The 14,868-nt window shown below is 47.9% G+C and overlaps 1 protein-coding gene across 2 annotated transcripts; it reads right to left on the minus strand.

Moving 5' to 3' along the window:
• Positions 1-276: 276 nt before the first annotated feature.
• PARS2 (prolyl-tRNA synthetase 2, mitochondrial) lies at positions 277-13,264 on the minus strand. 2 transcript variants are annotated; one of them, XM_049879361.1, is made up of 2 exons: positions 8,738-11,789; positions 277-7,566 (listed from the first exon to the last, which is right to left on the minus strand). In XM_049879361.1, exon 2 carries the CDS (start codon positions 7,535-7,537, stop codon positions 6,110-6,112), a length of 1,428 nt encoding a protein of 475 aa, XP_049735318.1. In that variant the 5' UTR covers positions 7,538-7,566; positions 8,738-11,789; the 3' UTR covers positions 277-6,109. The 2 variants fall into 2 exon arrangements, with proteins under 2 accessions (XP_049735318.1, XP_049735317.1); XM_049879360.1 differs by lacking the exon at positions 8,738-11,789 and adding an exon at positions 13,139-13,264 and having other exon boundaries at positions 278-7,566.
• Positions 13,265-14,868: the final 1,604 nt, after the last annotated feature.

Raw genomic sequence — 14,868 nt, forward strand, 5'->3', positions numbered from 1 at the left:
TCATCCTGGACATGTTTCAGTTCTGGGGCAGGAGGGTGCAGTGGTTAAGAATGTGGGCTCTGGAGCCATCCTGTCTGGATTCCAATTCCAGTCTTGCAGCTCACTAGCTGTATGGCCTTGGACACGCTGTTTCGGCTCTCTGTGCCTCAGTTTCCTCATCTGAAGTATAAGCAGGATAATAGCACTTACCTCATCTGAGTTAATCTGTGTGAAACAAATAGAGCTTGCTTGTAATAAGTGTTCAGTCTATGACACTACTTTTTATTCCCCAACCTTGCCATGCTCTCTTAGCTTTGGGCCTTTGCATAATTCAGTTCCCTTTGCCTAGTGTACTCCCTCCCATTTGTTACTCCCTCTCCTAACTGTTCCTCCCTGCCTTCATTCAGGTCCTGTTGCCATCTGCACCATCACTTCATGTCTGTTTACCTGATGGTTTTCCCTACTTTGTGTAAATTACACTTCAGCACTGCTGGGGCCTAACACAGCACCTGCTCAGCACATAGTAGGTGCACAACAAATAATCACTGCCTAATGGCACAGAGGAGGGAATAGCTTAGGGTGGAAGCCACTACCCATGATGGATTTGGGCCATGAAGGCGTGAAGGAATTGGGGGTGGGGGAGGTGAGAGGGCCTTCTAGGCATGGGGTACAGCACAAGCAAAGGCAATGAGACTTGCAAGGGAAATATTCCAGGGGATATGCTGGCATGGCTCAGCTTCCATCTCTTGAGTACTTACAATATGGCAGACACCATTCTAGGGGCTTTGCATGCATTAGTTCATTTAATTCTCCCAACATTCTAGGACCATTTTACTGATAAGTGGCACAGAGAGGTTAAGTTTCTTGCCCAAAGTCAGCTAGCTAATGGAACATCGAGCCAGACAAAACGTGAACTCAGGACTCTCCTCAGCCCTTTGGGAGATACAAATAGGAACAAGACCCAGCCCCTGCCCTCAAGGAGCTTCCAGTCGACCCACCTGCCGTTGCCCACCTACTCCAAGGTAGTGCTTGCTGTGTCATGTAAAGTCCCCAACCTGTCTGCTTGGATAGAAGAATCCACTGTCTGCAGAAACCTCTACCAGAGCCTACGGCCAAATCCCCACACCAAGTGACATACCACCAATAGGGCTCCCCTAGCCCACCAGTTGCACTCTTGGGCCTAAGCAGCATATTCTGCCTTTGCAAATGGGGCGTCCTCCACTACCATTAACTGGTAAGTGCTTCCTCCTCACTCCCTTACCTACATAGTTTTAATTAGCCAAGGTCAATTAAGCTCTAATTATGAAGCTCATTAGCAGCCTTTAGAGCTGCTGGCTTGACAGAGGTGGACACCAACCCTACACCAGGGATGGTGCATTAACAGCGGGGCCTAAAGGTGTCATCCATCCTGCTGGGCCACAGCACACCACTCGCCCACCTACTATGAGCAAAGGGCCAACTGGCCTAATATAAGGCAGCTGCCACTTACCAAGCACCTGCTGTGAGCCAGGCACGGTTCTCCCATTTTAAGGATGAGGACACTGTACGTTCAGTGCAGAGAGTATGAGGAAGTGCAGTGCACCCCATGCAGTCTGACTCCAAAGTCTCCAGTCTGGCTCACTGTTGTTTTTAAAATTAGGTGAAGTACTTTTTTTGTTGTTGTTGGTCTAATAGCATCATAAAACAATTTCACACATTTTAAGAAAGCTTTTAAAAATCCTTTTCCTAACTCTAACACAAAGCCTTATGTGCCCCTGGGTGCATAACTCCATTCTAAAATCATATAAGCATCTTGGTGTGCGAATGGGTGGTGGGAAATCTGCAGGGGCCTGGTACACAAGTAGTTAAGGAAATGGCAATTTCAACAGATTTCTGCAAAGCTCCTTTATTGATAGCCCAGCAGGTGTTTCTCCATTAAAACAGAATATTAATGGAGCCCTTGATTTACATTCTAGGCTTGATTTACATGACGGTTTTGTTATGCACCAGCCTTTGTCCCCAAGTATTAATTCTGCTAAATATTTCCCAGCCAGTTGCTTCTCAGTCTCTCCAAGGAATGAGCAATGATAATACAGGCTGTACCTGTTATTTTGCCAGCATCTCAATTTCATCAATTTATGGCAAGAGGTAAAACTGGCAAGTTCAGTAATGAGAGAGCAAGGTACGCAGTTTGAATATTTCCATCTTTCCTCTAAGGAGATGGAACCATTCTGTAGGCGTGACCTAATTCTTGCTGGTGGCACTCCCCAGGAAGATTGTAAAACATCACATCAATAAAACAAGACCCAGGTCTCAAGATAACGAAGTTAATAGCAGAACCTGGGCTCCCAACGGAGTGACTTCCTAAGTCATACGGTCTAAGGGAAGTGTCTTCTTAAGCACACTACGGGCCATGCGTTTCATGTGAGCTCATTCAACCCCCAAACCACCCTATGAGGTGAGCAGCATTATCACGGCCATCTTACAGATGAACAATCTGAGAGGCACCAAGGGCAATTAACTGATCCAATGTGACATTCCTGCAAAGTGTTGGACCTAGGATTGTGTGTCTTCCAGGTTCTGATCTTTCCACCAAATCATGCTGCCTGTGGCTACTAGAAGAAACACTGGCTTAATGACCAGGACACCTAGGTTATAGTTCAGCTTGACCTTGGGCAAATCACCATGCTCCCTGGATTGTCCCCACATGGTAAAATAAACATATGGGTACCTATTTTAGCAAACCTACGAGGCTTCTGTGATCCAGCCAGTCTTCTAATGCAACAAGAGGTAGCCTGATTGAGGGGACACAGCACCTGGCCTGAATCAGTTTTGTCAGTCAAATGGTACCTGGTAGGTTAATTCTCTCTTCAGATCTGTTCTCCCTTGGTGAAAAGAGGGCTGGATACACAGGTCCCAGGTTCTCCTCCTGTTCTAAAGCGCCACGATCTTTTATCCATCCTCAAATCATTCTGTAACTAGCACATTTATGAAGAATTTAAAATTAATTGGTTCTCTATTCTTGGAATCTGGTTTTTAAAAGTGCTTACATTAGGCTAGCCTTCCATAAATACGCTTATGGAACACAAATTTAAAATTAAAAAAATTAAAGCACCCATTTGTGTGAGCTCCAATTTCTCATATACTCCAGGCCAACCTGATTAAACAGACATAAATAATCCAGTTTTATTTATTGAGATCGCTTTGCTAAGGCAGAGGCCATGTATGGTAGCAGGAAGGGCATGGTTTCTGGCTGATACTCAGATTCTAGCTCTGACACTTGACAGCTATGTATGCATCCTCGAGTAAGCTACTTAAACTGAGTCTCAGGTTTCCTCATCTGTGAAACGGGAATAATAGCATCTATCTTGCACAGTTGTAAGGTCTGGGAACTCATAGCCTAGTGGCACATGGCAGGCCCTCAACAAATAAATGAGCACCCCATTAAAAGCAGAGGGCTCACAGCAGTCTGATAATGCACAATAGAAATTACTCAAAGAAATGCCAAGCCACAAAATGGACTTGGGGTGGTGGCTACCCTTACGCCAGCCAGAAGCTCTCAATCGACTGGCTGCACATTCGAATCACCGGGGGAGCTTTAAAAAATCATATGGTCTGCCACACCCCGACCTTAATCAGAACTTCTGCATGGGACCCAGGTGACTCCAACCAGCAGCCAAGGGTAAGGTCCCCTGCCTTACCATCCAGCCTTTCCATATCTCTCTCAGAATCCACATATCCTGAGCTGAAAATCTGAAGTATTCCAACGGAAGCCTGGGAGTCATTAGGGTTTGGTATATACATTAACTAAGAGACCTGATGGTGTGTTTGGGGGATGGAGTTACTCTAGCAGAACAAGCTGCCAGAAAGCCAGTGAGCAGGTGAAACAGGCCAAAATGAGAACTGCAGTGCACTAGGAATGGGCTCAGGACCCTGGCTTCAGGAAGCTCACTATCAACCATAGGTGGCTGAGCCATACATACAATGAGCTGCTGCAAAATAAGGAATGTGATCAATGCCATAGGCAAAGTGCCACTGGGGGTAGGGGGGGACCACTTCCAATACCTGCCAGGAATGTTTTGAAGAGGTGGTGGCTTGAACTTGGCCTATCCATTCTTATTAGATGTGGACATGTAGAGACCCTAGGAGGCCAAGGACAGGGCACCTGACTGTGCTCCCAATCTGATGTACAGGAGCAACGAAAGTAGACGACACTCTGTGGAAGCTAAAGTTCACTCCCAGTTTTCACAGAATGTTGGCAGAGACCATCTCTTAATATTCTCCCCTTGTGAATGTTTCTAGGATCCAGCTCTGTTCCTAGGACAAGGTCACCATGGTGGTTTAAGCCTGCTCGTCCCTGGCATCTGTCAGAAAAAATGGTTTAAAACACATTTTTCCAACCCCCAATGTTTGTTTTGTTTTGGTTGCTGTTGTTGTTGAGTGGGGTGTAGAAACAGTAGAAAAAGAAAGGAGAGGCTCAAGACAGGAAGCCATTCCACTGGTAAAAGTGCAAGACCATTGTTTTAAATTAACATGCAAGGCGCATTTCAACAGTTTGACTTTATTCAATCAATACAACATGATCTGGAGAGCTTAAGCTGCCTCAATAGGGCCAGGTCTCTGGAGCAGTTTTTGACTTGAGCCATCAGCTAACTATATCAACTTGCCAGTTAGCTTAGACTGTGGAGGGTCAGGGAAACCAGCTCTACCTGTCACGGACCTGTCATGGAACCACCCTGGGACAGCTGTTGGGACCTGACACATCTAATACCATTTTCTCATGTTACAGATGAGAAACAGAGGCCCCCGAAGAGAAAGGGACATGCCCAAGTCACCAGTGATTTGGTGGCAGGGTCAGATCTCCTGATTCTTTTGCCCACACACTCAGCCCACTGATCAGTGGGGGAGGGCTGAAGGGCCTGCCCTCTGGGCCTAGCAGCAAGAGGCCTGTGGTCACAGATGGCAGAACCGGGAGGGAAACTCAGCTGAGGACAGCGGCTCATCCCAGGGACAAAACTGGAACCCGGGTTTCCTTCTTGTTTGCCTCCTAACAGAAGCTTCCGCCAGTAGCATATAAGAGGAATGGTATGTGGTGGCTTGGCCAATCCAGACAAACAGATAACGTTAATAACTTAAAATACAAACAGTGTGAACAAATGACTGAGATAAAAACTGGTTTCCCTAACACAGTCTCGAGGAGTTCCTGGGTGGTGCAGTTAAATATTCAGCTATTAACTGAAAGGTTGGTGGTTTGAGTCTACCTAGAAGTGCCTCAGAAGAAAAGCTGGCAATCTACTTCCCAAAAATCAGCCACTGATAACTCTATGCGGCAGTTTTACTCTGACACACACGGGGTCACTATGAGTCAGAGTGGACTCAACAGCAATAGGTACTGGAAACACAGCATCATCTGTCAGGAGCTGCCCTGTTTCTGGAGAGGCCAGCCCAGAGACCCTAGGAAAATGCGGCCTCAGAGTGAACACCAAGGATGCAGGATGGGGGCAGGGGTAGGGCTGTGGACAACTTGGTTAGGTCATGACTCTCACTGGTTTGGCAGTTATGATATAGCTTGGCACCTCCATGAGATCTGATATAATATCATCACCTCCATAAGGCTGTGAGTAGCCAATCAGTTAAAAGGGAGTTTCCTTGGGGGTGTGGCCTGCATCCAATATAGGTGGACTTTCTGGCAAGGCTTGTGGGCTTTTGCTCGCTCTGGATCCTATAGCTCGCTCCTGTTCATCTGACCTCCAGTTCTTGGGACTTGAGCTAGCAGCTTACCTGCCGATCTTGGGATTCATCAGCCTCAGCAGTCTGTAAGCCAGCAGCCTGCCAGCTTACTCGCCAAACTTGGGATTTGTCAGCCTCCACAGTCTGTAAGCCAGTGGCTTGCTGTCTTACCTAATGATCTTGGGATTCATTGGCCTCCGCAGCCTGGGAGCCAGGGCCTGCTGTCTGACCTGCTGATCTTGGGTTTGCCAGTCCCTGCAGCTTTGTGAGCTTGGAGAAGCTTCCAGCCTGGTCCACGGACTTGGGACTTTCAGCCTCTAGAACCACGTGAGCCATTTCCTTGATAAAATCTCTCTCTCTATATATACAGACGCTTCAGTGGTTTTGCTTCTCTAGAGAACCCAGCCAAAAATAGGGGCATTTAGGCAACCTGCACTGTGCTCAGTAATTCCACAACCCCCTCTTTGGTAAGAAAGACCACCTCACCAGTGTTCTGGCACCAAACTTCAAGATGTGAAGGGTCCTCCAGAGCCCTCTTGCCAGCAATTATCACAAAGGGGTAGCCAAGCTTGTTGGCGTCTTTCAGTCTGTTTCCAATGGTCAGATGAGTCCTGTCATCCAGCAGGACCTCGCCGTGAAGCTGTGGCAGTGCCTCGGCGATATGGCTGTGCAGGCTCCCCATGAGCTCCGTGGCCGCCTCCTCCTTGCTGCCTCTCTTAGGGGGGATGAGGCAGACTTGGTAAGGGGCCAGGAGGCCAGGCCAGCGAATACAGTCCTCTGTAGAAAGTACTTCAATGGCAGCAGCCAAGATCCGCGTCACACCCAAGCCATAGCACCCCATTTCGGCCAGCGATGGTTTGCCATAGATATTGGTAAACTGGGCATTAAAAATGGAGGAGTACTTGGTGCCCAGGTAAAATGTGTGCCCTACCTCAATGCCTTTGGTTTCAGTCAGTGGTCCCTGGCACACAGGGCAGTGCGTCTGTGACAAGTCTAGTGTCTCCATGTTGGCTGAGAAGCTGCAGCTGAGACAGACTGCAAGCCGGTCCTCGCCAACATCCACCGGTAACTGGAACTCATGAGACATCGTGCCCCCAATGCTGCCCACGTCAGCCTGAACCTTGACAAATGGCAGCCCCAGCCTGCTAAACAGGCTGCAGTAGGCACCACACACCAGGCTGTAGGTCTGCTGGGCGGCCTCTGTGGAGGAGTCGAAGGTGTACATGTCCTTCATGTAAAACTCTCGGCCACGGAGAAGCCCAAAGCGGGGCCTAGGCTCATCCCGAAACTTCCTTGTCACCTGGTATAGCAGGAAAGGAAGCTGCTTGTAGGACAGTGTCTTCTGGGAGGCAACCAGAGCTGTGATGGCTTCCTCATGAGTCGGTCCTAAGCAGTATTCCTTCCCATGTCTATCTCTAAGTCTTAAAAGCTCCTTGCCCATCAGGTCCCACCGATTGGTGGCTCGCCAGAGGTCTGCTGGGCTCAGGCTGGGCATGTTGACCTTCTGCCCCCCGATGGCCTGCATCTCCTGGTCTATCACCCGCACGAGCTTCTCCAGGGCACGCACAGTGTAAGGCAGAAGGTGGTAACAGCCGGGGCTCGCCGGGTGGATCAGGCCCACCTGAAGCATCAGCCGCTGGCTCTTACAGGTCAGGTCCCCAGATCTGCCTTCCAGGGACAGCACCTGGTCTTCCCGCAGGTTCTGCGGCTGGAACATGCGGGACAGCACCAAGTGCTTCCCTCTCCCTAGGGTACGGTGGTGAAGCCTGCAGGGAACGTACCCGGAGAGGTGGCGACTGCAGGTGGCCAGGACGGGCAACGTTCTCCATCTTGTCAGCAGTCTTCCCATTACACCACAGCACAAGGAAGCATTCGCGCCTGGACGAAAATAAGTTGTACAGAAATAGGCATTAAATGTGTTTCAACACCATGAAGTTGCCAGCTGAGTCCGGTCTCCAACAAACTTCTTAGACAGCCGCTGACTTTGCAGATACAAAGCCTTTCATCTCTAATGTCCTGGCAAACCAAAGTACTACTTTCTTACCTGACCGCCATTTTAAAAAATCAGTATTTACCCAATTATGAAAAAAATAACAATATACTGGCGAGAGACACGACTGGGTAGTGATTTGAAGTGCAGGCTGTGAGAGCAGGCAGCCCGGATTCTGTCTAGCTTCCCCAGGTCTGCACCCACGTCAACTGGGACGTGTGACTTAGCCCTCTGTGCCTGCTTTCCTCATCTGTAAATGGCAATAGCACAGCACCCACCTTGTAGGTTTATTGTGGGAATTGGAAGAGCTGTGGAAAGTTCTTAGAACAGGATCTGGTACATACTATGAGCTCAATGTTTGATGTTATTATTATATAAAATGAGAGGGAAAAGAGAAACAAAAAAGAAAAGATGACGACTAGCCATAATCCCTCTGCCCAGAGACAACCGTTGCTGACATTTTTTTGCAATCCTGTCTGTTTTACAAGCCCTTGTCCTTTGCCCAGGAGTCCCTGGGTGGCACAAACTGTTAAGCGTTCAGCTACTGAAAAAAAAGGTTGGTGGTTCGAATCTACCCAGAGGGGCCTTGAAAGGAAGGCCTGGCAATCTACTTCTGAAAAATCACCCATTGAATACCCTATGGAGCACTGTTCTACTCTGCAACACAGGAGTCAGAAATGACTCGACAACAACTGGGTCTGTCCTTTGCCCACCCCTTAAATGTTGTGTCTTTTCTCTCCTTATACTTCAACACACTCCCTGGTCAGGCCACAGGCTGGTGACTCCAAGTCAACATCGTCACTCAAGGTGTCTCTTGAGCTTCAGATCTACGTATCCAACATATCCTTACACAGGTTCTTCAGTGTCCCTGGAATGAACACAGCCTTCTCCCCAGGGCCATCACTCTGAATGGCCAAACCAGAAACCTCTCGATCCCTCTGCCCCACATTCATCAGCCCACTCAGCCCCTCATTCCTACCTCTTCAATTGCTGCTGAGTCCATCCCCTTCTCTCCACCACCAAGCACCCAACCAGGTCCAGGTCACCATCATCTCTCACCTGGCGTACTGTAGCAGCCTCCTCATGGGTCTCCTGACTTCCATTCCTGCCCTGCACCAATCTGCTTGCCACACTGAAGCCATGGGAGATGCTTCCAAAACACAGCCAGGAATAGTTTTTCTTGCATAAAATCCTCCAATGGCTTCCTAATGCCCTTAGAATAAGATCCAAATGTGTGACCTTCATGGTGTACATGGCCCCATGTGAGGTGGCTGCTGGGCCCCTCTGGCCTCATCTCTCAGCACTGCCCGCTTTGTGTTCCCGCTGTATCACCCTAATTCTTAACACTGTCCCCTCTGCATAGAACACTCCCCTCCCCTTTGCCTAGTGACATCTATTCATCCTTATTCACCCTCCAGGCCTTAGGATTACCATCCTGTCCCCCAGAAAGCCTTCCCTGACCCCTCTCCATACTCCAAAAGACTGGCTTCTACTGCAGCAGCCCACTCTTCCATCCCCTATCAGACACCAATCACCCTTTCAGGTTATTGCTCACTTGGCTGCCTATTTGCCCCCCAGACACTCAGCTCTGTGCGGGCAAGAACCACATCTGACTTGCTCACCACTGTTATCTTCAGCACACAGCAGGAGTTTACTAGACATCCTTTCTTCACGATTTTACAAAATATTTCTAATGGCAGTACAACATTTCACTGAGTGACTGTATAAAAAACAATCCCCCCACTACTGGAGAGCTGTCAGTCTTCCCCTTAAACACAATCTAAGATGAACTCCTGGGTAGGGCAAATGGTTAAGTGCTCGGCTGCTAACTGAAGGCTGGTGATTCAAGTCCACCCAGACACCTTTGAAGACAGGCGTGGTATCCACTTCTGAAAAATCAGGCATTGAGACCCCTATGGAGCACAATTCTACCCTGACACGCATGGGGTTGCCATGAGTCGGAATCAACTCAGCTGGCAACTGGCTGGGTGGTACTACAAAGAGGGGAACTTGTCAGTTCCCAGTCCTGGGGCAGGGACTCTGTGCTGCTGCAGGGAGGGCTCATGCCACCAGCACGTTGGAGGCTGGGTCCAGGCAGAAGTCAGCTGCCGTAGAAGCAGGAGTGGCTTTTCCTCCCTCTAACCCAGGCCCGTGTCTCTACTCCCTCTTCAGCTGGTGCTGCCAGAATATTTCATCCACAGCCTCTTCTGGATCATGTTCCTGTGTGCACAGGAGTGGCTCACCCTGGGGCTGAATGTTCCTCTACTTTTCTATCACTTCTGGAGGTGAGTCTGCCAGGGACTGGTTTGTCCTTCCCCTAAGATGAGCACAAGGCTTTTTTCAGGTATTTTTTGGTTATATACTTGTAAGGATGGCGCAGGACTGGACAGTGTTTCATTCTGTCGTGCACAGGGTCGCTATGAGTCGGAACCGACTTGACGGCACCTAACAACAACAACAACATACTTGGGAGAGATTTGCAGGAATGGAATTAAGAGTTAAAGGGTATGAACTCTTTTATGGTTCTTGACTTACACTGCCAAATTTAGAGAGTACTTCTAGGCATACCCCATAGAGCAAAGCTCTATGGGTTGCTGATTCCTCTCAGCTCTGGGTAGCTGGAATCCCCAGGTGGTTACCGCCAGCCTTTAGCAGCCTCAAGTCCTCCAACTGCTCACCTCCCACCTCAAGCAGCCTCATCCATCTTCCCTGTGCACTGTACAAGTATTACCATTTCCTGTGTGGCCTATGATCTGAAAAAGGTTGGGAGGCTCTGCCAGACAGAGCCCTATGTGAAGGGAGGTGTGGAAAAGTGTAGGCTTTGGTGACAAGGCACACGTGGGCTCACACCTGGCTCCATCACTTACTGCAGTCTGATCTCAGACCAGTGGCCCAAGCTTCACCCTTAACTGTTCATGTCCTGAAGCAAAGAAGCCTGTCTCCAAGATCCCTCTCAAGTCAGCCCACTCCTTTCTGGCCCTTACTGCCTCAGCTTTGGGGTAGCCCCTCAGTACAGCTTGCTATGTTACCGTAGCCCAGTGGTTCTCAAGCTTTAGTAAGCATCAGAATCGCCTGGAGGGCTTGTGAAAACAGATTGCTGGGCCCTGCCCCCAGAGTATCTGACTCAGTAGGTTTGTGGTATAGCCCAAGAATTTGCATTTCTAACAAGTTCTCCAAAGAGGCTGATGCTGCTGAACTGGGGACTACACTTTGAGAACCACTGCAGGAGCCTAACTGCTCACTTGCTGATTTAGACTGTAAACTCCCATGAGGGCAGTAACCAGGCCTGTTTTATTCCAAGCTGTATGCCCAGCCTCCAACATAGTAGCTGGACACGATACACATTAATGTTTTATTAATGAATGAACTGAATGATCCTTAAACCCTGTCAGTCTACAGTCTAGTCTCCACAGTACAGCTAAAAAAAAAATAGCTGATTCAATTAGTCTCCTTATAATCCATCATAATTTTCTCAGAATTGCACCTAAGCCTCTACATATTTTGATCTCAACACACTTCTTCCAGCTTCTTGCCACTCCCCTAAACCAAATAAAAAACAAACCCATTGCTGTTGAGTCGATTCCGACTCATTATGACCCTATAGGACAGAGTAGAACTGCCCTATAAGGTTTCCAAGGAGTGGCTGGTGGATTCAAACTGCCAATCTTTTCGTTAGCAGCCAAATTCTTAACCACTACGCCACCAGGGCTCCACCACTCCCCCATCATGCCCCAAACTGCCTGTCATTCCCAGAAGAGGCCACCTTCAGCCAAGATGTCTCCTTTCCTCAATCTCCACCAACTCCACTTCATCACTGAAGGTTCACTTATTCTAAGCAGCCTTCCCTACCCCTCTAAGTGCAGACAGTCACTGCCTTCTCTGTGCTCCCACTGCACATGCTTCTAATTCTTTACAGTATTTATTATGCTGTGATCGGATAATTTTTAAAAATGTTTCTGAGAAACCATTATGAGCAGGCTCTTGGAGGGAAAATTGTTTCATGTCCTATTCCTCCTTGAAACTATAAGTTCATGAGGTTTTCTACATTTTTACATTTCAGGGCCCAGCACAATGCCTCTATATCTATTGTCTTTAGGTGCTGCTGAGTCAGTTCAGACTCATACTGACCCTATGCACAACAGAACCAAACACCGCCTGGTCCTGTGCCATCCTCACAATCGTTGTTATGCTTGAGCCCATTGTTGTGGCCACTGTGTCAATCCATCTCATTGAGGGTGTTCCTCTTTTTCGATGACCTTCTAGCATGATGTCCTTCTCCAGGGACTGGTCTCTCCTGATGTCTTTGTTTGTTGATCAAATATATTAACAGATGAAGAACAAAGTGAAGGAATATGATGAGATAATTATCTAGATAATTTAAGTAGAAGCCTTAAGCCCTCCCCCACCAGGCCACTTGAGCTTATACAAACAGGAAGATAATTAGTAGCATCTCAGTCGTTCCAGGTTATCCACAGACAATCCCTCCAAAGCAATATAGTAACTACCTGTCCAGCACCTCAGATTCTGACAAAGAGCTTCGGAGTCATTCGACCATTCAACAAATATTTACAGAGCACCCTGATGCTGGCGTAGGGGTTAAGTGTTACAGCTGCTAACCAAAAGGTGGGCAGTTTGAATCCACCAGGCGCTGGATGGAAACTCTATGGGATAGTTCTACTCTGTCCTATAGGGTCACTACGAGTTGGGATCGACTCGACGGCAACAGGTTTGGTTTATTTGGTTTTTTGTTCTGTGGCAGGCTGCCCACCTTCCCAGCCCAGGCCTTTTTAAAGATTCTTTGACTCACAATCCTTGGCAATACAAGCAAGAAGTCGCACAGAACTCAAAGCGCTTGGAACAGTGCCTGGTAGACAATAAGTGCCATAAAGTGTTTGCTATAATTACTATTGTGCCCAAAGCACAGAAAAGATCAGGCAGGTGAAGTCACTTGTGTCAAGCAACACAGCAAATGAGCGCAGGGCCACACCTGGAAGACAGGCAAGGTCCTGGGCTCCAAATCCCATTAAGTTACCATCACTTGACCATGCTGCATAAAACAGCAATGGAATTTCAGATCTAGCTCTAAGAACTGGCCCGGCCTTCAACTCGCTGGTCAATGCGCTCCATTCTCCGGATCTCAGTTTCCCCATACGTAAAATAGGAAATTTGATCTTTTCAGGGCCTTTCCAGGGCTGGCACTTGCAGAAACACCGTCACGCTCACAACAATACGAGGCAGACAAGAAGTACTTGCCCTCATTTTACAACAGAGGAACCTGGGACTAGGAGATGAGTATTATTCAGGAGTTTATATGATTGTTGCCCCCTCCCACTTCAAGGCCCGGATGCGAGTGGGAAAACAGGCATCAAGGTCCCAGACCTCCGCCACCCAGAACACGGTCTTCTCTTCACTCCACTGCCCCCCGCCCATCACTCGTCCCTCGCTGTCACCCACACTCACCAACCGCAGCTACAGCCAACACCACCCGCGAGACCGCTGTGCCGGGCCAGCGCGCCAGCGTCAGAGGCAGTGTCAGCCCCGAGACCCCCTTCCTGTGCTTTTCGCCAATCACAAAGCCGCGCTCACGTAGGCGGGAAGCGCGCACTCTGGCCCCACCCCATTCTAGACGCACGTGAGAGGTTTTCCGGAAGCTTAGGCAAAGAGAGAGAGCTTGGCTCTCCCCCAGGATCATGGATTGGCTGGGGCAGCGATGAATAAATTACCGTTCCGGATGTGCCCTCTAGGAAGTAGAGAAGTCTAACTCTATGATCAAAGCCGCTCTCGTTGGTCTGGTGTTCCCTCCTGCTGCCAGGCACTCCCGCCCCACTGTCCGAATAGGGCGACAACCCGTCATGGTGTAACCATGACAACACATCGGCCAATGGAGTTTCGCATGTACCCTGTGATTTTACGGGCTTTCAATTTAAATAACTTTAGATTTTTTAAATAAAAAAATTGAAAAGCTGGAAAACGGCCTTTTCTTTCTTTCTTTTTTTTTTTTTTTTTACAAACCCTAAGGCATTCTTTAAAACACGAAATCAAACATTTATTCACAAAATATTTATTAAGCACCTACCAGGTCCCAGGCACTGCTCTAGACACTGGGACTACTGCAGTGAACTAAACAGACTAACAAAAATCCTGGCTGTCAATGTAGCCTACATTTTAGTGAGGGGAGACAGTCAATAAACCAATACATGAGTGAAATAAAAGAAGTATGTCAAAACCTTTAGAGCCAGGAGTAGGATGAGGCAAATGAGGTACTTGACAAGGGCACAAAATTTAAGGGAGTGCCAAAATACTGAGTAATCAAGATAAATAATATCTTAATGCAATATTTTTTAAAAAGCTAAAATTACTGCAAAAATCCATTTGCTTTGTTGATGTTTGAAGAAAATATGAAATTTTAAATAATGACAGGGTCTATCAGTCAGATGATGTTAAATGTTATGGAGAAAAATAAACCAGGGAAGGGGAATGGAGTGGAGGTTGGGTGGTTGCCATTTAAAACGGGATGATCAAGGAAAGCTTCATCAAAAAGGTGACATTTTAGCAAAGACTTGAAGGAGGTGAGAAACAGAGCCTTGCAGCTACCTGGGGAAAGAATGTTCCAGACAGAGGGAACAAGTGCAAATGTCCTGAGGTGGGAGCTGCATATCATTTGTTGTCATTAGGTGCCATCAAGTCAATTCTGACTCATAGCGACAGAATCTGTGGACGACAGAACAAAACACTGCCTGGTCCTGCACCATCCTCACAATTGTTGCAGTGTTTGAGTCAGAGCTCTACATATTTAATAACACCACCACTTGTCTGTTTGTTGTACTGTGTTGGCTTGCATGTTGCTATGATTTTGGAAATGATGCCACCAGCATTTCAAATCCTAGCAGGTGGACACGTTTCAGTGGAGTTTCCAGATTAAGACAGACTAGGAAGAAAGGTCTGGTGATCTACTTCCAAAAATCAGTGAACAAAAACCCTATGGATCACAACAGAATATTGTCCAATATAGCGCTAGAAGAGGAGCGCTCTAGGGTGGAAGGCACTCAAATCACACGGTGGCTGCAACAATGGATCTGAGCATGCCGACAATCATGAAGATGGTACAGGACCAGACAATGCTTCTCTGTGTTGTACGTAAAGTCACCATGAGTCCAAGCTGACTCAATGGCAACTAACAACAACAACAA

This window comes from Elephas maximus, chromosome 3 (genome assembly GCF_024166365.1).
Source record: "Elephas maximus indicus isolate mEleMax1 chromosome 3, mEleMax1 primary haplotype, whole genome shotgun sequence".
Taxonomy (NCBI): Eukaryota; Metazoa; Chordata; class Mammalia; order Proboscidea; family Elephantidae; genus Elephas; species Elephas maximus.